The sequence below is a fragment of the Euleptes europaea genome, chromosome 7, assembly GCF_029931775.1.
Source record: "Euleptes europaea isolate rEulEur1 chromosome 7, rEulEur1.hap1, whole genome shotgun sequence".
NCBI lineage: Eukaryota > Metazoa > Chordata > Lepidosauria > Squamata > Sphaerodactylidae > Euleptes > Euleptes europaea.
The window spans coordinates 52,853,878-52,876,373 of NC_079318.1; the positions used below are offsets into that span (position 1 = coordinate 52,853,878).

The 22,496-nt window shown below is 43.3% G+C and overlaps 2 protein-coding genes across 2 annotated transcripts in view; one reads left to right on the forward strand and one right to left on the reverse strand.

Moving 5' to 3' along the window:
* Nucleotides 1-211: 211 nt before the first annotated feature.
* Nucleotides 212-13,494, forward strand: PACC1 (proton activated chloride channel 1). Its single transcript, XM_056853076.1, has 7 exons — nt 212-322; nt 1,014-1,211; nt 1,783-1,937; nt 3,059-3,201; nt 8,035-8,179; nt 10,617-10,721; nt 13,281-13,494. The coding sequence occupies exons 1-7, from the start codon at nt 244-246 to the stop codon at nt 13,440-13,442; spliced, it is 987 nt and encodes a 328-aa protein (XP_056709054.1). The 5' UTR covers nt 212-243; the 3' UTR covers nt 13,443-13,494.
* A 5,267-nt stretch (nt 13,495-18,761) lies between these two features.
* PPP2R5A (protein phosphatase 2 regulatory subunit B'alpha) overlaps nt 18,762-22,496 on the reverse strand; it is a 50,888-nt gene continuing 47,153 nt past the window's right edge. Inside the window, exons 12-13 of the mRNA XM_056853374.1 lie at nt 21,310-21,411; nt 18,762-18,936 (exon numbers count right to left, since the gene is read on the reverse strand). Of these exons, the coding sequence (XP_056709352.1) occupies nt 18,762-18,936; nt 21,310-21,411 (277 nt within the window). The remainder of the gene's footprint in view (nt 18,937-21,309; nt 21,412-22,496) is intronic.

Below are 22,496 nucleotides of genomic sequence, written 5' to 3' on the forward strand. Positions count from 1 at the left end.
GACTCCCCACATAATGGGGAGGGGTACATCTGGCAAAATGCTACTCTTCAGAGCAGCCTGACATGGAGGCTGTTTCAAGTAGCATCCATGTAACCATATGTCATTGGATCGGAGTATTACCTGCCCCAAGGTCCTTTACCAAGCAACCAACCAAAGTTGGATGAATGTAAGAGCAATACTGCGTTCACTCTGCCGCTCAGTGACGGCTCTGTATTTTTTTTTAATTTGAAGCTGAATGAAGATATGGAGCAAGTAGCTTCTGGCCTAGTGGAAGGAACAGAAGAAGTGGATGGAGAAGACACCAGGTCAACTATCCTTCCAGGTGAAGACTGCTGATTTGAAGGTTCTCAAGTGATCAGAAATGTGATTAAATGAGTGCCCTGGGCCCCGATGTTGTTGTTTTTCTTGACAAGAGACAAACAAGATAATGTCACCTCTATGAGGCCAAAAGATAGTAGACATGAAAGAATAACAGTGCCAGTTGCAGGAAGGAGCAGATTGCAGAATGGTTCATAATGAGGTATGGCACAGCCGCTGTTGAGATGCGTTCTGGCTGTGATAGACTGGTTGTGACCAAATGCCCTTAAAATGACCTGGGTTTGCCCATCAATCATCGCATTGGCCACAAGAACTTCTACAGACTGGCAGCACTTGGGCACAGAAGTCAGACTGCCCCTCTAATGGGCTAATCTGTGCCCTGTTTGCAATGCATATTTTTCTTTTTATTCATTTTCAACATTTAAAGTTTGCCTTTCTCCCAGACAACTGGGGCCCAAGGTGGGTAACAACAACAAAAACACTACAAAAATATAATCCTAAAAGCAACAACATTAAAACAACCAGCAGGAAAAGAAATCTTTACAATTCAAGGCCACCCACAAAGCATTCATCTTGAGAAGCTTTTCTAAAGAGTTTTAAAGATGAAAGCAGGATGACAACTCACCATGATGGTTTTCACGTTTTAAACATGGGACATCTTGAAATTCTGACTCGGATACTTGTTTTATTCCTAGACAGCAACAGCGGTTCAGTGCGTTTCAGCAAGTCCTGCCTGAAGAATGTCTTCTCAGTCATTCTCCTCTTCATTTATCTTCTGCTCATGGCTGTAGCTGTTTTCCTAGTCTACCAAACCATCACTGACTTCCGAGAAAAGCTCAAGCACCCTGTGATGTCCGTCTCTTACAAGGAGGTGCCTTCTTATGATGCTCCTGGTAAGACGGGGAGCTAAATTGCATGTTTTAGGGAAAACCAGACAGTCTGGAACTTATCTTTAAATGTCAGCAGATTGACATCGTCTATTGTTTGGGATTAGCATTACTCAGATTGGTATTATGTTGGGTTGCAGGGTTTATGCTGCGTGTGAGGACACTTAAACACTGTCCCTGTAAACCAGTTGTTGCTTTCCCCAAGGAACCCTGAGAGTTTTGTAGTGGTGCTGAAAATTCCGTTAGAGGTCCCAAGTCCCTTGAGTCAAAGTCATGGCAGTGAGCAGAGTTTCCTGACCTTGAAATGACAGAGGCTGAATTTTGGAGATCTATGCGGAAAACATGTGTTGTATTATTGACCAATGTGTCCTGTCCCAAAGTTCTTGACCAGCGTAGCTTTGGCACCTAGAAGTCCCCAATTCTAGCTTCTGCCTGTTCAGAAATTCATAGCACATACTGTATAAAGTTGACTGCATTTTTAGTCATGTTGTGTGTGTGATGTTTGTGAAGGCCTGTGGCTAACCCAGTTTATGAGAAATATGTAATGTTTGCCTTCCATTGTTTATCCCCACTACAGGCATTGCCCTTTACCCAGGCAAGGCTGAACTGCTGACCTGTAAGCATCATTACTATGATTATATTTTGCCTCTGATCAACCCGGGTCAGCCAGGAGAAATTGAATGCACTATTCAAAGAGTCAACTACACTGATCCCTTTACTAATCGAACCAAGGTAATAATTCAAGTGAACAACCAAACTCCAAAGACACCGTTGATGTTCCACTGCTATGAAACTTTCTCAGCTTTGTTTTTGTTCTTTGCCAAGATGTTTGAAACACCTTAGCGAGTTGATCATGGTCAGTTAATACTTTAGGTAAATAAAATAGAAGTGGAAAAAAGTCCTTTGCTGATGCATAAGGGAAATCTACTTAATGATGTCTACATTTGCCTAATATTGAGGCTGAAGAATACTGCGCATGAGGGTGACAAACCCACAAGTTTAAATGCAAGTCTGCCCAAATTGCATGTAAAAAGGAGAATGAAAGGGGCCCACAGGCAGAAATGTGGGGGGGGGGGCTTCCCCCATTGCCTACCACTCTTAATATTTCCTACATGAGCTCTAATACTGGAGCAGAGCCTGGCTGGGAGACATAGTATTGGGGTTGGGAGGGAGAACCACAGGCATGAGAACCACAGGCATCTCACACTCAATCCTGTAGCTTTTTAAGTTACTGCCCCTCCCCCCCCTCCTCACTTCTCATAGCAATGGGATGGGCCCACGTTTAAAGACAAAGGTCTGGCACCATTACCTGTGGTTAGAGCCTAGGAGGTTACGGCAATGGAATCTTAGGCTGGAGAGAGACTAAACATTTGAAGTGAAGTGAGGATGGCTCAATAGCACCGTTGCTCCTTGCAGTATGTGATTTGTCCGCCCCACTGTGGACTCTGTTCAGACTGCAGGTTTTGGTGGATTCAGGCTGAACTTGGAAAGCTTGATTCCTTCCCTTCAGTGGCAGTTTGATTTGCCTATTAGTCCTTTTGCTTGGAGTGTCACAAATTCCTACACCCTGGTTATGTGAAAAGACTGACAACTGACACCCTTTTTGTATTGAATTTAACAGGAAATGACACTGCATTTTTATTATTATTTATTTATGTATAGTTTCAATTTAATACCCCGCTCTTCCCGACCGAGACTGGACTCAGAGCTGTTTAGGTATATGGGGGAGTGGGTTATGTTTATTTTAGACCCAAGAAAATGTCTTTTCCCTGACTTGATCTAGTGATAAGCTGACTTTTGGCTTCCTTTTGTGAACTCTTCGCATGTGTCTTCTGTGCTCCTCGTGCTCATAGAAACATGCTGTGATTGTCCAAGGGCCTCGTGAAGTGAAGAAACGAGAACTGGTGTTCATGCAGTTCCACCTAAATGAGACGGACCAGGATTTCAGTGCAATAGACTACCTTCTCTTTTCCTCTTACCAAGAATTCCTCAACAGGTATAGTCATGTTTTCTATCCAATAAAAACACAAAGGCTTTGTTCCAGCTGTGCACAGCTGGTGCTTGTGGGTCTCCATTCCCGGCTACATCAAGATGCATCTTGCCAATTCACCAGGACCCAGTGAGCATTGCAGTGCAGATGGGGTTGCACAGCTGTAGTTGTGTAATCTGTGTGCACATGGCTGTACCTTGCTGAATCGATGATAAACTGAAATATATATCTCTGATTCACACATTTCCTACACAAAATGACATTTTATTGGTCCAAAACCATGAAACCTTGCGTTGGCATCTCCAATATGTTGATCTGCGGCCTGCGAGCCACGCTTGTTGCGTGCTGTTTCTTGCGTGCTGTTTCAGAGGGAGAGTGGGGCTGGGTTTTGTGGAGTCAGCCCGTGTGGCACAGCAGGGATTGTTCAACTGCAAACACCTGGATTATTGTCCCTCCTCGGGTGCATCTACAGCGGGATATTCTTTTATTCCAGTTTAGCTGTTGTGATGTCCCTAAAAATCTTAGGAATTATAGTTTGGTGACAGTGTTGAAAATTTTGTGCTAGGGATATCCAGTCCCTCCCTCCCTCCCTACTATTCCAGGAGTATCTTGGGGAGAAGAAATGGTATTAAGCCATTTAAAGCCGGTGGCAAGGAAATGCCCTTTGTTCCCCAGGATTCCATTTAACACTGACCTAGTGTAACCAGCCATGTGGTTAGCAGCTGCCTTTGGATCATAACTGGAGGAGGGCTGGGAAGCAATCCTTTGATGTGCTTGTCCATTTGCACCATAATAAGTAAGCAGCATTTGTGTGTGTGTGCATGTAGAAATTCTATCCCTCTAGGAAACAAAAGCAGCATGCAGTACCTTTCGTTAGGCTGCAAAAAGAACCTTTAACTAAGCATTCTGAGTAAAATGCTGCATCTAAGTGAATTCTGGGCAATCTGCTGCTTAGAAGCTTTCCATATAAATTAAGCTTGCTGTGAATCATACTTCAGAATCCACATGTTGTCTTTTGGGGGGTTTTCACATTGGCTGCTGTGGTAACCTATAATTAGCCTGTATGGAAAGGCTTTTCAAAACGATTAAGAGGCTGGCCAGGCTGGTAATGGAGCTAAAAGCTCTTGCAAATGTAGTCGATGGAAGCTTTCATTCCTGCTTAATCACATTTCCATCAGAAGCTTCCTCACATACGGTAAGTCACTTCTGTGGAAATTCAAAATTTCCACTTGGCAGTAATATTGTAAAAGAATCTTTCCAGATTTTTTTTAATAGTGCACAACTATAATTCAGTTGTTGGTGATATTTTAATGGTCTTTTATGCATGGGAATTTTACCTTGGGTTCGACACTCCCTCGACCCACACTTTTCTGATCTGAATTCTCAAAATCCTATGCACGGTGGTTGTTTGCTCTGAAGAAAGACCTGGAGTATCAGGAGTAAGCTTCCCTGCCCCTTGAAAACGCTGCTTTGTAATTGGCTGTAGTCTGCAAAGGAACATACTAAAAGGAATGACAGGATTGCCCACTGGAAACAATTGGAGAAGTTTGAAAGGCCCATTGAAGATCATGGGCGCCAGGACTGCCAATTGACTGGCATGGGCTCCATTTAAATATATTACAGCACAAATACAGTTGCAAAGAAAATGTGGAATGGATTTTCCATTAAAGTCACTTGGCCCAGATAGACTACTCTGGCACTGGATTGACAGCCCCCAAAGTGCACCGTCATTCCACTCTGGGGGCTGTCATTCCAGTCCCAGAGCACAGATTCTGTTCCCTGGGACTATTATTCCACTCTGAGTAAGCAGGAACCGTTCCATGCTTTTGTGGTCAAGAGATCTGCAGCATCCCCTATTTCCCTGGCAAGTGGCCTGTAGCGGAATCCCTTCCAAGACAAGAGGCCTGCCCTTGTGCATACACGCACAGTTACCACTAACTTCTACAGTGTGTAATCTGCTTTCTTTTTGAGTCTTCCAAGTAGGAGGGCAGAGGAGAGGTAGGAAAGGATTCATGGCTCAGCTTGGTGGGCCTTTCAGTAAGGAGGAATTCCCTACAGCTGGAAGCAAACTCTCATCCCCTCTAGCACCAGGATATTGATGGGCTGGCATAGTCTGAGAACTGGGTCACGTTGTTGGTGACCAGGCACTGGTTCATTACTTAGCAATGGAAACTATATACATTTCTCAGAAAGGCCAGTCACAGGGGTTATGGTGTCTGCCTTGGAAGAATGGGAAATTTAGTTCATGTGTTGTGGAATAAGTTTGAAAGCTGCAACACTACTTTCCTGTTGTTGGTGCATTTGGTTACAATTTTGCTCAAAAATGTATCTGCAGGGGTTAATTTCTGGTACAGTCCTTAATAGCAAGGGGGACTTGTAAGTCAGTGTTAGAGCAAAGGCCAAGAGTACATACATTTCCAGATCCACTCTTGAGTGGTGGGCAGCCTGAGGGAGAGACATTCGCAGGGTATAAAATATGGGGCCAGAAAGACCAGCACGCTAGCTCAGTATAAGGTAGCTTGATATCTAAGGCAACCTAAATGTCTCCTCCCAGTTTCAGATGCATCAGAACGAACTGTGGTAATAGAAAATAGCTTCTAGTCACCCTCGAGGAACACTCAGATCAATATCATGTCAATTTGATTTGGTTTATTTGCGGGGAATGTTCATTTGGACCCTTATTGATTCCCACTTAATATTTTTTTAAAGCAAAATTTCAGAGTGGGCCTCATGTAGCAAATTACAAAAGGTGGTGTATTACAAAGCTAAGAATAATGTAGGTACTCAGAGAACTTTAGGTACGTTATCATCTCGGCACTCTTTATTCAATCAGCTAAGTTGAGGCAGTATATCCACCTCCATGATGCTACTTGGATGTCCTTGGATGTCATAACTGAACTGCAGTTTGAACAAGAAACATCCATACTTCTAAGCTATGATATTATACCAAGCAAAGCTCATTTTTTAAAAAGATGGCAGTCAGTTTTATTTTTTAGATTAGAGGTCTTAAAAAGATAAATGGATGGTTAATTATCATAAGCTAGCAATCTACACTTGAACACATGAAGCTGCCTTATACTAAACCAGACGCTTGGTCCATCAAAGTCAATATTGTCTACTCAGACTGGCAGCAGCTCTCCAGGGTCTCAGGCAGAGGTCTTTCACATCACCTCCTTGCCTAGTCCCTTTAACTGGAGATGCCGGGGATTGAACCTGGGACCTTCTGCATGCCAAGCAGATGCTCTACCACTGAGCCACGGCCCCTCTAAAATTATGTAAAATTATGCAGGTTTGGTGCATACTTCTGGCCACATAATGAAGAATGAGGTATGTGTGTGTGTACACATGAAGCTGCCTTACACTGAATCAGAATCTTGGTCCATCAAAGTCAGGGCAGTCTACTCAGACTGGCAGTGGCTCTCCAGGGTCTCAGGTCTTTCTCATCACATCGTAGAGGGTGTCCTCCACGGTTCTTTCACCACAATCCTCATGAAGAGTTCTGGAGAACTCTTGTTTTACAAATGAGGTTGCAGGAAGGGGCCTCAGTGGGCTATAATGCCATAGCGCCCACCATCCAGAGCAGCCATTTCCTCCAGGGGAACTAATCTCTCTAGTCTGGAGATCAGTTGTAATTGCATGGCTTTTGTTTTTGGTGAGTTGTTCTTTTTTGTTTGTTTTTTTGAACCAAGATGGCTGCCTAGAACCTCATGTAATTGTCCCTGAGGAAATCAGAGTTTCCCAGTTCTTGAGATGACCATATAGCGTATTGGTGAGTGTTAACTGAAAGTGAAGTTGTGGAATGCTGACTAATAGAGAACTGAGATCAAATTCATGCGCACGTTAAGGAGGTTAACAGTGCCCTGGGGCTATTGTAACCTCCCTCTCCCTATCAACTTGCATGAAAACAGTATTCAGCCTATTTTTAAACAGAGCTTGAGTAGTGGCCAGCTTTGCACCACAAAGCTATTCTTTAGAGAAAAACAGGCAATGTGTGTACACACACACACACACACCTCATTCTTCATTATGATATCAAAGGTTTTAAATTCAAATATTGGATTAGACATACTGTGTAGACACATTATTCTATTTTTGAGAAACTTGCTCTTGGAGACCAGAGCTTGGGCAAGAGCTTGCCATTTAATCCAGCAATTAAAAATATGGAACGGAATTATTCATCATAATTGGCAGTCTCTCCCTTTGAGCGCTGATGAATACAGAGGGACTGTTCTTCGGAGTGTCCCACCAAGTATTTTGGGTACTACTTCAACTAAGCTGTGATGTCCCCCTATTTTTTTGATCTGGGAAGGTTCTGGGGGAGTAATTTAGTCATCCATATTCAAGCCCCCCTCGAGGTCCTTTTGTGGTCATTGCTGTGAAGGAGACAAACAAGCAAATACTTTGTGGAAACTCAGGCCTGTGAAATCTTGCAGTGGTTCCCCCCCACATTAAGGTAATGAATCCTGCGTAGCAAAGTGTATTTGACTTTTCCCTTCGCAGATGAGATTGAGTCAATTGCACATATATTATGGAACTGTGAATTTTAACAGGGATGTTAGGATTCATCTAATTCTACCTTTGCTGGCCAGGTTTCATGAGTAGTTCTTTTAGATATGCTAGCACTTCAATGGCAAATTTTCTACTTGAAGATAAGAATATCGCTGTCTCATACACAGTGGCAAAGCTCTGTTGCAATGCTATCTAAATAAGAAGATCGCTTCTGGCACAAGAGACAGCCCGATGAATGTTAGGGTAATTGTATTGTATTATTGCAATTGTTATGCTGGTCATTGACTGTATTTAATAAATGATGACGACTTTTCCCATGCCTCACTGCAGTCATAACCAGTCAGAATTCATGAAGAGGTGTGAGAGCTCCTACTCCAGCTGGAAATTCTCTGGTGGTTTTCGAACCTGGGTCAAAATGTCTTTGGTGAAAACAAAAGAAGAAGATGGCAGGGAGACGGTTGAATTCAGACAGGAGGTAAAAAGGCCTAATGCGGCTTCTCAGCTGTGTTGGGCAACAAGGATATCTGTCGCTGTTCACCAATCCAGGGGGTGCCTTTCCTGCAGCCGAGCTTTGCTAAGGGAAACAGGTCTAAAGGCTTATCAGGTTGGACAAAGGGTATAGAACAACTAAGAGTGCCAACTCCACACAGAGAAATTCCTGGAGATTTGAGGGTGGAGCCTGGGGAGTGAAAGGTGAAAGAAGGGGCCTCAGCAGGATATAGTGCCACAGAGCCCACCCTCCAAAGTAGCCATTTCCTCCAGAGGAATTTGTCTCTGTAGTCTGGAGATCAGTTGTAATTCTGGGAGATTTTCAGGTCCCACCTGGTGGCTGGCAACCCTAAGCCCAACTTTAGTGGTTTCATGATTCTGCATTCTCTCTCTCTCTCTCCCCCTCCATTGTATACACAGTTCACTTCTCTGAGCAGGAAGAAGTACATTGCCAGTGCTACAAAGTGTAGTTGCCCTTGAATGAGAGAGAACAGGAGGTTAACAATGTCTTCGTCATCTGCTTATATATAAATATAAAAACACATCCCTTTAAAGGTCTCAAACTAAGTCTACATCAGATTCCCATGACAGGCAGCTCTACCTGCTTTAGCCAACTCCAGCAAAAACACAGAGCTGTAAGTACAAATTGCGGCTGACGTTTCTTTGCCTTTCTTGTTCAGGTTGTGGCATGCCAAAACCCAGAAAGAGATTTTCAGCCATTAAGGAATATTAAGCCTATTAAACCCTGACCATCCTGCCAGTTACACAGAGCCATAGTAATAGACGCCTGCGTAAAATGGGATTGCTAAACCTCCTCTCCCACAGACAGAGACCTTTGCGCTTAGTTACTGGTTTAGTGAATTTTGCTAGTGTCCTAATATTAAGCATCATATGTGAGACAGAGCAAGTACCTGAGGCTTGGATGTCAAAGCCCAAGAAAACCTCTGCTGTTTGGGCCGGTGGCTAGTGAGTAAAGGGGCATATTGCAGAGAAGACCATCTCAGAGACTTTGGGGGTGGGATTGGTGGTTTGATTTGTTTCTTGGGAACTGTGTATGAGTTCGCAAGCCCTGAACTGGGGATGCGGGGCCACCTGACACAGATCTTGGGACTCCTCGGTTCCAGAGCCTCCTACCACCCCTCAGAAGTCCATGGCAAATCATCACCACATGCTATCCTAAATGTTTTGTAGACGTAGGTCCTTTTCATGCTGGAGGTGAAAGCCTGTAGGTCATAGCAGTGCTGACAATGACAGAGCGAAAAAAATAAAGCTAATTGTTACTCAGCTTGACATTTGGAAATGAAGCTTCTGCCAAGTTAGTGGCATTCGGCAGCTGTGAGCAGCAGGAAACCATTCATTTTGTGTGCTTGAGTGCACATTGCCTGCTTTAGAAGCCACGCATGCTTCAGTCTACAGCTGTAGCTTATTTAGAAGGAACAATTGGTCCTTGGGAGGGACCTCTCCCCCTACCTACATCCTTCTTTCTAGAAGTAGCTACCATGTATGGAACGTTAGAGGCCAAGAATGCTTGAGATGAGAAAGTCGTCCCAAAATAAGAGTCCAGAAAAGAATATAGAAGGATCCACCGCACTTCAGTGCCCCCAAATCAGGTTTTGTATTATAGGTATAATGCCATTTTCTTGGTGGCAGGATCAAGTAAGATCGGTGATGAGCCTATAATTGAAAAAGTTATCTAGTACCAGGAAAAAAGCAATAAAGATGTGACATATAGCTAGTGTGATCAAGTTGAACCAATTTTGTCCAAGCGTAAGAGATAAAGATGGACACCTTCTTTCAAGTGTGAAATATTTACCTCTGCTAAACTCATTGTCCCTAGGTGAGGCAGGTTTACCAGATGACAACCTGGAGTGGTGTTCTGCATCTTTAACAGCACCCTTCAACCATCCTTCCTCTTGTTCCTTGGCCTGCCTGCCGTTCAGGCCTAGAGTACAGCACATTCTAGACCCCTCTTCACAGCAGCCACTACACACAAGGGGGGCAGGGGAAGAAGACAAGAAAAAAGAGGCCATGACTGCTTTCCTTTGCTTGGGGTAGAACTAGACTTTAAGCTCAAAATAAGTCACCCCCTGCCCCACCCCTTTCCCTCCCTCCAAAAGAAGTTTATAGATGGGGCACTAGGAATCCTGTTCCTTGCCTTCACAATTTTTTCCAAACTGAATGTGTGCACACCTTATCACTGTTCCTCCTACAAGATGCCCTGTTTGATTTGAGGCAATAATGAAGCAGGGTAGGGGCAAGAATGCCTTCCCCCGCAGTTTCTTATTTCACCCCTCCCCCAGCAGAGAGCTTTTAATAAAGAGGGTTTTACAGGTAGTCACGATGTATGTAAGTCCTAACCCCTTAGAAGCAACGTATACTCTGAAACTGGTGCAAATAATGGCAAAATCTTCTCACCCTGTTAGATTAGCGTGGTTAACTACATTGAACGGAGGAAGGAAGCAGGGGGCGACCAACTGTTTTTTGTGGTATTTGAATGGAAAGATCCTTTTATCCAGGAAGTTCAAGATGTGAGTAGACTTGGATCACGTGTGTGTTTTTTGTGGGGATCTTTTAAAAACACAGTAACTTCCAACCACCATGGCTACTTGTAGATACCATATCTGAGTTTTTATATTCTAATCCCCGTAATGATAAAAGTTGTAGAAAATGTTATATAGGTAACTGGAAAAAATGTCATTAGGAATGAGTCTGAGCATTTATACAGACTAGGACCATGTCATTCAAAGTGGGGATTTGCTCACAAATGTGCTTCTGCCATACAAATAGCTCTTCTGAGCAGAACCATTTTTCCTTTCCTCACCTAACCCCCTAAAGCAAATATTATTCCTTTGAGAAGAAGAATGGGTTGAGATTCTGGAAATCCAAAAAATGGGAAGAGGAGAACACTTTCCTTGTAAACTGGTGTGTGTATGTGGGAAGGGAGAAAGGAGATAACACAAAGGAAGCCTTTTTAATGTCTGCTAGAGCTGCCTTCTCCAGCTCCTTCTGCTTTTGGCCTTCCTATGATGCTTTCAATGAAGTCACCAACCACCCACAGTGTAGTATCAGTAGCAAAAAAGGCCATCTTTCTGGCAGAAGCACCCTTTAATTTCCTATAGGAGCCAGAGGCAACACAGCTTCTGAAAACTTGCCACATCTGGAGTTTTGTGGGAAAGCCAGCTATACATTTCGGAAGAAAAATCTGACTACTGCTTCTGTCTGCATGACTACAAAAGCCATGTGTAGTCTTGGTTTCTTTTTGAGAAAAACTGAGTTCAGTGTTGTGATCTTGAACATACTTATGAGACAGGTGTATTGCAATGCTAAGAGAACCCAGATTTCTTCCAACTGCAATTTTTAGGTTTTCAAAATTTTGGAGTTCTTTTGTCTGTGCATGCACAGTGCACTTACCAGTTGAGCTGGCAGTGGCCACCGCTGCAGGGACCCACTTCGGGCCTGGCCGCCATGACAAAGGACATCGGGAGCCGCTCCAGGCCTGGCTGCTGTGGTGGCAGATGCTAGGAATGACTCTGTGCCCAGCCCACAGCAGCAGTGGATGCTAGGAGAGGCTCCGAGCTCGGCCATGGCAGTAGACACCAGGAGAGGTTCTGGGCCCGGTCGCTGTAGCAGAACACTCTTGGAGCTGCTCTGGGCCCGGCTGCCACAGCGGAGAACCCTGGATGCTGGTTTAGGTTCAGAGTGGTTCCCAAGCACTGTCACTGTTGCTGTCGCCTCTGGGCTTAAGGTGGGGCCTGGAGCCGCGATGGCAGGGGAGAGATGGGATTCCTCTGACTTGTTCACCTCTATTTCCTAACCCCACCCAAATGAGGCTGCAGCAGCCTGCTAGAAAGTACAACCAAAACACTTGCTTTTCTTCCCTGCAAGCACTGTTCCTCGCAGAGGGCGTGGTGTATGGTCTGCCCTAACCAGCAGCAACGATATTCAGAGTGTACAAGGAAAACATTGGCAAGCAGGCAAAACACCACAGCAGAAAATGAAATAGCAAGTAAGCAACCCATCCTCTTTCTCACAAACAAAATCAATGCCATCCTCGAGCCAACAGAGCCAATGCAGTGAGCAATTAAAAGTGCAAAGGCCTTGCACAGAAATGCCTGGTGGGACATCCTTCAGCTGGAACATCTGCCAGTTCTTCTGGTTGGAAGACATCCCTGTGTCAGTTTATTTACAGAGCCCCTCTTGACTTTTGCTGCTCTCACCTTGTGCAGCCAAGGCACCAGACCAGTCCTTTCCAAAGTTTCTAAACTTTTAGCAATAAGATTAACCATATCAAAAGGGAATTAATATTTGGATTACTTAATTTCCAGATGCACATCTCTGTCAATTTATATGCTTGTTTTTGTCCAAACATTAAAATAGGCCAAAAAACATTAAAATAATTTTAGTCCTGTACCATGAGCTTCAGCAGTGAGTGCATATCTTGCTCCTGGTTCAGTGCTTTGCAACTCTGGTTAAAAGATCTTCACTAGCAGGCTAGGAAACAACTTTTCTTGAGACCTTAAAGAAAAATCTGAAAGTCACAGACAGTCTTGCTTCCTGCATCAAGGCTTAACTCTGCTCTTCCTTCCCTGGGTGGGCAGAAACCAGGATTCGCACACTTTTCCAGAACAAGGATGCACGTGCGTATTTCATTCCATAGTATGTGTTTGGGAATGTGTGCATGGTAGCTGAAGCAGCTTTGACCATGTGAAAAAAAACCAGAGCTCTGTGGACCTGTGACAATTGTCCATTTCCCCCAATGTGGAGTTTTTAGATTTGTTAAACAGTTTTTACACTGGGAGTGTGAACAAGACTAGCTGCCACAGCTGATCTTCCGGAGAACCACTTATTCCCATCTCCCTTGCCCCTGGTGTAAGATCTTTTCATTTGGGCAAGTGGGACTAAAATCAGTGGGGGTGGGGAGTTAAGGATGGGAGGAAGAGAACTCTTATGTGAGAAGGCTCCTGTATGAAGCAGGTAAACTGTCAGATGACTCTGGAGCAAAGGTCTGAAAGCATACAACTATGGAAAATATTTACATTACATTATATTTAGTAGCTTAAAAATCACAAGTTGTTTTGTTTCCACAGATTGTCACGGCAAATCCCTGGAACATGATAGCTCTGCTCTGTGGCATCTTCTTGGCTTTATTTAAAGCAGCTGATTTTGCTAAACTGAGTGTGAAATGGATCATAAAAATCCGAAAACGGCACCTCAAGAGAAGAAGTCAAGTCCTGAACCACATCAGCTGAGGACCATAAGCCCCACTGGGAAAGTTCTGTAAATCCACTGGAGAATCAAATGACTTGATCAGTGCAGAAGCAGTTGACCTGCACAAAGAAACTGCATTGTCAGGCCTACTTGTTTTGCTGGAGTATCACACCAAAATCCTTGAAGTTTTAGAAGATCAACTTTGCAAGAACTCCTGTCAAGTCCAAGCTCTTTTGAAACATCAGCTTCTTTACCCAGCGATGACGTGGTGGAAAGACTCCTGAAACAATAGTTAACTTTTTGTAATAGAACACACAATCTGATATGTATGGACAAGTCTTTAGTGGTAAAGCAAAACAAAGACTTATTTCTAAGTTAAGATTCCTTCCCATCTCTGGGGTTGTCTCTGCCAGGGAACCCAATGATAATGAGTATAGTTAATCCTGTGGCCCAGGTTTGGGCTCCAGCATTTTCAAGTTAAAATATCAGGGAGAAAGATGCCTACTTGAAGGCCTAAGGGGTTCTTGGCTTCAAGTTATGCTTCAGTTGGAGTGAACATTACCAAGACGGATGGACTATTGACCTGATCCAATATAAGGCAGTGTTAAAGATCTGTTCCAACATGGCTGTATCGAACAGGCTCATCAGGAGGGAAAAGCTGAGATGCTCCAACACCAGCGGGTTTGGCTCACATCTTGTTTTCCACTAGCCAATTGTGTAATGGACCATTTGTTGACACATTCATGGCTCTTCAGCAGCTTGCTTCACTTTATTCCTTCCTAACAGAGTAGTACAGCACAATCAGTTTTTCATATAGCTGTACCACTAGAGGGCTTTTAAAGAAATGGTAATTGCTATTTCACACTAACATTCCAACGAGCTCTTGGGACAATCTCTGAAGTCCCAGTTAAAAAAAACACTCGCTCCCTTTTCATTGCACACTTGTAAGGGTAAATGTGATGTCTGACATTTCTTAAAAGGGAAATGGTGGCTTGCCTTGTGGCTGCAGCCATAAATAGTTAAGTCTGACATAAGTGAATGCTGTTTTTTTTTATCCTACTCTTCAATGTTCATCTAAGTAGTCCTTAGTCAACTGCTACCAATCTGCAGTGGCGGACCTACATTTTTGGGGCCCTGAAGCTTGAACTGTTATGGGGGCCCCTTCGTAACCAGCAACAATAGGGCAACATCCAAAAAGGTCCAAAGGCCGAAATGGTGGAGAACAGGGGGGTGGGGTGGAGTCCTTGAAAATGAGCCATACAGTGATTAAATAAAACCACAGAACTATTAAGCCATGCACCAGCGAAGGATCTGAGGACCCAGCTGCCAAATTGTAGGCTGTGAATAGATTCTGGTGAGCTCAGTAAGCCCTTACAGCTGGGGGTTCGAGCACTGCAAGCACCCAAGAAAATTTTGAAATTCGACCAATTACAGGGACGTTTTCAGGCAATATGAAATGGGTATTAGAACATATTCTAAAGTCAATTTTAAGTACTTCAACCCATTTGCTTATGATTGTATCACTAAAAAACTCCATCGATTTTGTTGAGAAATTCACTCATTAAAAAAAGTTGCTTCAGGGGGCCCCTCCGGGATTAGGGGCCCTGAAGCTTCAGCTTCATTAGTTTCACAGTAGATCCACCTCTGCCAATCTGTTTGGAACATTCTGCGCTTGCACAGTTTCGAAAATCCCCAGAGTAGACATTTGATGTCAACCAAACAAACTGGGTGAAAACTCACACCTGCTTGGCGCATGCATACACAGTAAGTTTGACTGTCAAACTTGTTAAGACACCATTTGCAGTATTCAAGAATATCGCTGATATGGACTACTAAAGCTTTACACTGTTTCAGAGGCAACTGGTCAAAAGGACCCATTTCTGCAGGACAGAACACTATCCTCAATCTCCACGTTCGTGAGACATTATAAGCTGAACCTTTACGCTTCGGTGGACGCAGCCTTTGGTAGGCCGGTCCTCCAAAGCATTTTACAGGACATTTAATTCCACCTGGGCAGGGGACAGCTCTGATATGTCCCACTCTTCAGACACCCTTCTCTCTCAGAGCGAGAAAGAGCCTTGGATACTCACAGTGAAGGCTCTTTCTGCTCTGAGATACGAAGGGCATCTGCCCCTCCCGGAGATTCAGATACCTATTTCCACTAATAAGGTTTCAGCAGTTAGTTAAAGTTTAGAAACTGGGCTCTACTGAAAATTTCCATAGTTGGAGAATTGCTGCTTCTTAGGTCTTCCAACACAAGTGTCAGTTTTATTCCCAGTTCAGGTTACACATGTTCTCTGTGTTGTTTTATATGTCACTTCCTTCCTGTTTAATGTTTTTTGAGTCTTCTTGCTCGGAAAGTTTTTAAACTGAGCGGCAGAGGGGTGTTTCCCTCAGGAGACAGGAAGTGGAAGTCTTTTGGATTCCTGCCTCGCGAAGCACAGAAACACCCACTCTTCAGATGCCCTTCTCTCTCAGAGCGAGATAGCACTGGAATTTTATCAAGCATTCCATTTTGGTTAAAAATGTACCTGTTTAAAGGGTTTGAATAAATTACATTGTGTGCAACTTTTTAAAAAACTATTAGCTCATTAGCCAACTACTGCTTTCTGTGGTGATTCTGGATGCAACACTTGCAAGGTACAATCCAGCTTTATTAAACTTATTGGCAGCTGCCTCATCAACTTCAATGAAATCAAGGTTGTACCCTTTATGCTAGTAACTGCCAGATTAACATATTGCCCTAATTCAGTGGTCGGCAAACTGCGGCTCGCGAGCCGCATGCAGCTCTCTGGCCCCTTGAGCGCGGCTCTGGAAAGTGCCCTCCTCCTCCCCACTTTCCCTCCCCTCACAGCACGGCCGGGTTTTGCACACAGCGCTCGAGGGCTGGTGGCGCCACCCAATCAGCGGGCGGGATTTTTCGCGCTGGTTTTGGCTGGCGGAGGAGGCCGAGGCGCTGAGGACGGGCGGACGGCACGCCGGCCGGGGAAGAAAGGAGCCCGGGCGGCGGCGAGGACGACAACGTCGGGGCCTGGGGGACGAAGCCATGTTTGATTCATTTGTACTCTCTTTTTGGGATGTGTACTCTACATGCACATTTTCCCCATCCAGATTCTCAAAACTCTGCATGGGGGGGGGGGTTATTGGCTATTTATGAATGGGAGGTTTTGCCTTGGATTTGCCACTCAGATGCACATTTTCCCCATCCAGATTCTCAAAACTCAACAATAAGCCCCCCTGCAGAGTTTTGAGAATACAGATGGGGAAAATGTGCATCTAGAGAGCGGCAAATCCAAGGCAAAACCTCCTGTGCATGAATGGTTGTTAAAAGGCGTTTTGGCTCTCAAAAAGAAATCTCAATCATTGTGCTGTTGATATTTGGCTCTGTTGACTAATGAGTTTGCCGACCACTGCCCTAATTGATTCCAAAATAATGTGGGCAAGTTTCAGGCCAATTCCTTCAAATGCCTGGAGAAGGGTTTTGGATTATAAGAACCACCAATCCAATGAGAAGCTTCCAATAAAAAAGTATGTGTATTTCTAAGCCGGAACAGATACATCACCAACTACAAGAGTGGGAACTGGAGAAGCAAAATGTTGGCAGGTTGCTGCCTCTAGGTTAGCCTACATCCCAATTCTTAACGTGAGGAAAATTTAATCTAAATGAGGGGTTCAGCTGTCTTTTTTATGTTTCATGGCACTTGCTTTTCCATTTATCAGAAGTAACCAACATCAAATTCTCAAAAGTGGCCAAATATGTGGATACTTACAGCCAGAGATTGGTGTCATGAAGATGTGTCAATACCATGAAACATAGGAACAGCCTCTGCAGCACAGTGGTACATGTTCCATCCCGCAGAAGACTCCGTCTAAAACAATGTGAGATGCTGGACATAAGCTGACCTATGTCCAATCAATTTGTCATGTTATCCTCTTGTTTGGCAGTCCATGCCTTGGATCCAGCGATGAATAAGTGGAAACATAAGGGGACTTACAGTAGTACTACTTGCACAAGGTCTTCTGCAACACCTAGCATTTTGTGTACGTGGGGGGATACAATAAGTATGATTTCGTGCAAAAGCTCGAATCACGAGATCCAATCTAACGTTCTCATGAATGCTGAATTAATTTAAACACATTTTCTAGAGAAACCACCAACATAACCATTCTTTTGTACAGGGCGGTGAAGCTACAAAGATAGTAATATACAAAACTAATTACAAACATAAAGACTTTATTGAATGCTGCTCAATCCCTCAATACAAAACTGTTTTCCACACAATTGCAATTTAAGGAGATTGGAATGGTACTCTGATAAGATCTGCAAAAAAAAGAAAAGAAAAACAATTTCCCCCACCTGATCAATTTAAAAACAGACAAAAGACTTGTAAAGTCAGCTTTCCCCAACTTTAAAAAAGAGCGCTGTAGCGCTGTATTTTCATTAAACAAAACAAGGAGTTGTTTTTGTCAAGACAGGTATTTCATTCCTGGGTAGGAATGGCAGAACCCAAGCCTCTATCTTGCAGAGCCGGCCCAAAACAGAGTTCCTATGTTGTGTAGGAACTCTGGGGGCCATTAGGTGCTTCAGTGGTATGCTCAAAAGGCAATGCCACCCTCAGCTCTAGAACAAGACTCACAACGACTGAATGCCTGACTAAAGGCAGAGAAGTGATGACCAAGTGGTCACGAGGCATCCAGAGAAGCTGCTTCCTCCCTATCCAGAGTGTATACGTGTGGTAGCCTTTTTTTTTTTTTTTACTTGTGCTCTATTTAAACCCTACCTTCACCACAGCTCTTTGCTGTCTGGAATGCTTTGTGCAGTAATAAGCTTTGAAATGTGTGGCAACGTAATGCACAGAAGAGTATCCCATCCAGATACAATTCACCCTGCAACCCACACCCTGCGTGCGTTTAGTCAGAAAAAAGACCAACTGGAGTCAATAGGGCTTACTCCCAAGTTCACGTAAGACTGTAGCCTTAGTTTCATTTGAGAAAATACAGCACAACTAGAGGTCTCTTCTAGAAATCGTAGCCACACCTGCAGTAATGTGAAAAGCACATAAGGGAAAAAACGTAAATAGATGACTTCTATACCTATGTGCAACACACAATAAAAAAAGAAAAAAATTCAAGTCAATTTTCACCACTCCCATAATTAAAATCACACACATCATGGATGATAAAATTCATTTGTGAAAAGTCAGAAGTGATAATATAACAATGATTAGACAAATTTACAATATGCTGTGTAATGTCACATTCAATTATTGTATTTCTGTTCAAAAACTTTCATTTACATTTTGCCAGAGGAAAAAAAATAGGCCATTTCTTATACACTGATGAGGTTTCTCTTCTGTATTTTACGTATGTAGAAAAGAGCTTCTTGTGGAGTCATTTTCACTTGACATTGGCACTACATCGTCATTTTGTGTGTTTATCGTTGGTGTGCTACTTTGCTCAGACAGTGCTTTTTTAAGCTTTAGTTCCTCCAGTTTTCTCCATAGTTCTTCACGGTCTAGCTCTTTCTTCTTCTCTCTGTAGAAAAGAGGAACAATTATGTGTCTTTGACCACTGGGCTCTCTTACCACAGGGATAAAGTCAGACCATCCAGAGCAAAAGGACTCCAAGATTAACAGCTTGATCAAGGCATGAGCTTGGATCCCCAAAGGCTTCCTTTCCTGGATGTGCAAATACATCTAAGAAGATGTGTGTGTGGCAGAGAATGCAAGCACACTCTACAGTTTTGTGCAGACACAAAACAAAACTTGTTTGTGCACATTTCCAAAACTAGGGATAATTTACTTTTACCTCTTAACCTTATTTAGATGAGTAACAAACAACCATTTTAACCAAGCCCTGCTGCTAGAACTGTTTAACTTTTCACCACAGTGACCCTAAACTCAGAGATGGACTGAAGGCTCAGAATGCAAGAGATTAGTCCTCAGTGATTTTCATTAGTCCTTGAAAAAAATGAGTTGCAGTCAGCAAATCTTTTGAAATGACAAATATTACCAGTTAATGATCCATTTGTACTGACATGTGTTAATGGCTCTATGTGTCGTGAAAACTGCTGCTTTGCCTAAGGGACAGGTGCTTATCAAGAGGATATTCAGCCATTCTGAACATGCAATAGTGTTTGGAAGCAAGATCACTGTAGAAACAGAATCCTAAAAGCAAGGAACTCTAAATACCAGAAAAGGCCCCTTTTCTGCACCAATATGTCACTTAGTTTGACACTCCTCTGCTTAAATCAGGGTCCCCAACCTTTTCAAGCCTGCAGGCACCTTTGGAATTCTGACACAGGTTGGTGAGTGCAACCACAAAATGACCGCCACAGAAAATGGAGCCAACAACAAAATGTCAGGGAGTGAGGTGATGCATACCTCTAATAGTAACTTCAACATTTCAGGAAGAATGCCTTATTTAACGGAACGCCTTTTAAAATGAACACCCACAGTAACAGTGAAGATCCTTGTGCTGTGGTGGCAGCTATTGCTGAAGAGTTTTTTTAAAAAAAATCTCCACAGCAAATCTGCAGCTGTACTGGCCAACAACCCCACCAGGCCTCACTCATTTTCTAAAAACACTTGGTGGATGCCAATGCCACCCATGGACACCATCTTGGGGACCCCCAGACTGAACGAGTCAAGAACATATCCTAGGCACTCATCTGATACTCTGTCCAGAACAGGAGTGGCCAATTGTCCCTGGGCTTCATCTCAGCACCTGCTTGCGCAGAGGTGGCACCTCACACACTTATGCTGTGCCAAAGCAGCTTCATCTGGGATGACAGCTGTGCATGATGACCTCCTTCGAACTGAAGGGGGGAAAGGGCCTCTGCCTTTGAGTATATCTTTCCATTTGAGTGTTAGAAGGAAGCCCAAGTGTGACAGTTCTGCAGCTGTCTAGCACTCCTCTTAAAGAACATGACGACACAGAGGCATGGCTCCTTTAATGCTGGGGTGGGGAGGGAATTTCATGCCTGGACTGCTCAGCCTCAGAGATGCTTTGCCAAAGAGCAGCCATACTCGGATGATGTTTTTTCTGAGCATATCAAGTTCATCGAACATTAATCTGCACCAGGGATAGCCATCTTCTTTGGCCTCCAACATATGCCAGGTGCTGTATGAACACACACTTTCCCTACCTCGAGACCTAAAAGCTACTAAGTAGAAGCCCTTAGTGAAGAGGGAAGACGGGGGCTGGAAAACAGCAGCAATGAACTGATTGTAGAAGACTGAACAGAAAATGCAAAGCTCCAATAGTCCAGGCACAGCTTCATAGAATAATCATCATTACCATCATCAAAATTTATTTTGATACAAAATCAGCTCCAGACGATTAAAAAGTGGTTGGACTAAAAATAAAACACGTATAATGTGGCAAATATAAAACAATAAACATCTATGGAGAGGGAAACAAAGGAGAATAAAGCCCTCCCTCCCATCAACCAGGCAGAGTTGCTAAGGCTTGGTCAGCTGCTTCCGTATCCCGCACGCCCACAGGCAAAATTGAGCAACTTTGTAAGTCATCTCCTGGAAAGAGTCCGCAAGAAGAAAGGAGGCTTAAAATTGTTCAGATCTTCCCAGTATGATTGACAAAATCTGGAGCTATGTACTGATGTTGAATATCATAAAATGGCCAGTACAGCAGAACATGTTCAATAGACTCTACATTCCCACTAATACATGGACAGTCGTTGTGAAAGCAGGAAACGATGGTATCTGCCTTCCAGAAGGGCCGCTTCATAGGACAAATGGGTTTGAAGGAGAATTTAAGGGAAAGGGGTTGTTTGATGCAGACAGAGTGATTCACAACTACAAAAAGCTGCAAAGTCATCTTAATCCCAAAATCAGGATGCAATTCAGATGATACTTTCAAAGCAAGCATCAAAGAAAAGCAAAATACCTTTGTCTCTCTGCTTTGTAAGAGTTTGTGAGTTCATCAAATAGTTTTCCATTCATCTCCATCAGTGTTTTCAGCACGTTATATACTAATGCTACAATGGTCCTAGAACAAAAAGAACAGGATCCCATTAGGGAACTGACTGTTGCGTTCCAACCTCTGTTCTGAATATGTTCAACTGCTGCATTCATACTCTAGCCACTTAATGTAAAGTACCAGGCAGCAATGCAATTTGAATGGTAGTTTAAAACAGATGTTCTCTCTCTTGAAGACTTAAAGTGTACATGGAAGATGTTTGGCCCAGTCTCTGCTTTTGATTAATGAGGCTTTAAAGCAGCAGGGTAGCGCCAACTAATCCAGGAAAACTGATGGGGACTATTGCAATATTAAATAGCTCTGAGGTCATAAAATGGCTGGCTGGCACAAATAAAATATAACTATCTAAGTGTCATTATATAACAGCAACATATGGAATGCCATTTTCTATAGAGATTGAAGTAGTATAATTCAATAGACTAATTATTTTTATAATTCCCTGTGCTTACAAGGACTCAGTACAAAATAGCTTACCTAAAATCATATAAATAAAACAACATGAGAGACTCTCTTTGTTACATGGCAGGAAATTGGACTGACTTTTAAAACAGGAACATTTGTTTGCAAGATACCCTTCCAGCAGTTTTGATTAACTTTACTTTGCCACTGACTTTCATCCTGTGTTGGGTGTTCCTTATAGACATAAGCTCAAGCCCTGCAAACCTCGAACACAGCAGAGTCCATGAAAACAATCTTTGCCACCTTCACTTTTCCACTTAAGCCCCCTGAAAGCTATTTCTGAGTGTTAAGGGACTATCAGAAGTGAGTGGGATGCAGAGTAGGAAGTAGCTGCTGGCAAGGAATCAGCAGAAATAACCCCACTGCACTTGCATAAACTCTTGTGCACACAAAGCTAGTGCCCATGGGGGATATTCCTGCCCCCCTCCAGCTACAGCGTCCCATACCAACCCAGAGCATCCCCCTGACCTTTAAGCACTGCGTTTGGTCAAATAACTCCAATTAGAAAGGGAAAAGAAACATTGCAACTTCACCTTTCCAGCTTAATATTTAGTGGACAATTTGCAAGTGAGGTGGGTTTTCTGGAAAATTTCTAATGTCCTAAATCATGCTTTATTTTATTTATGTAAAACATT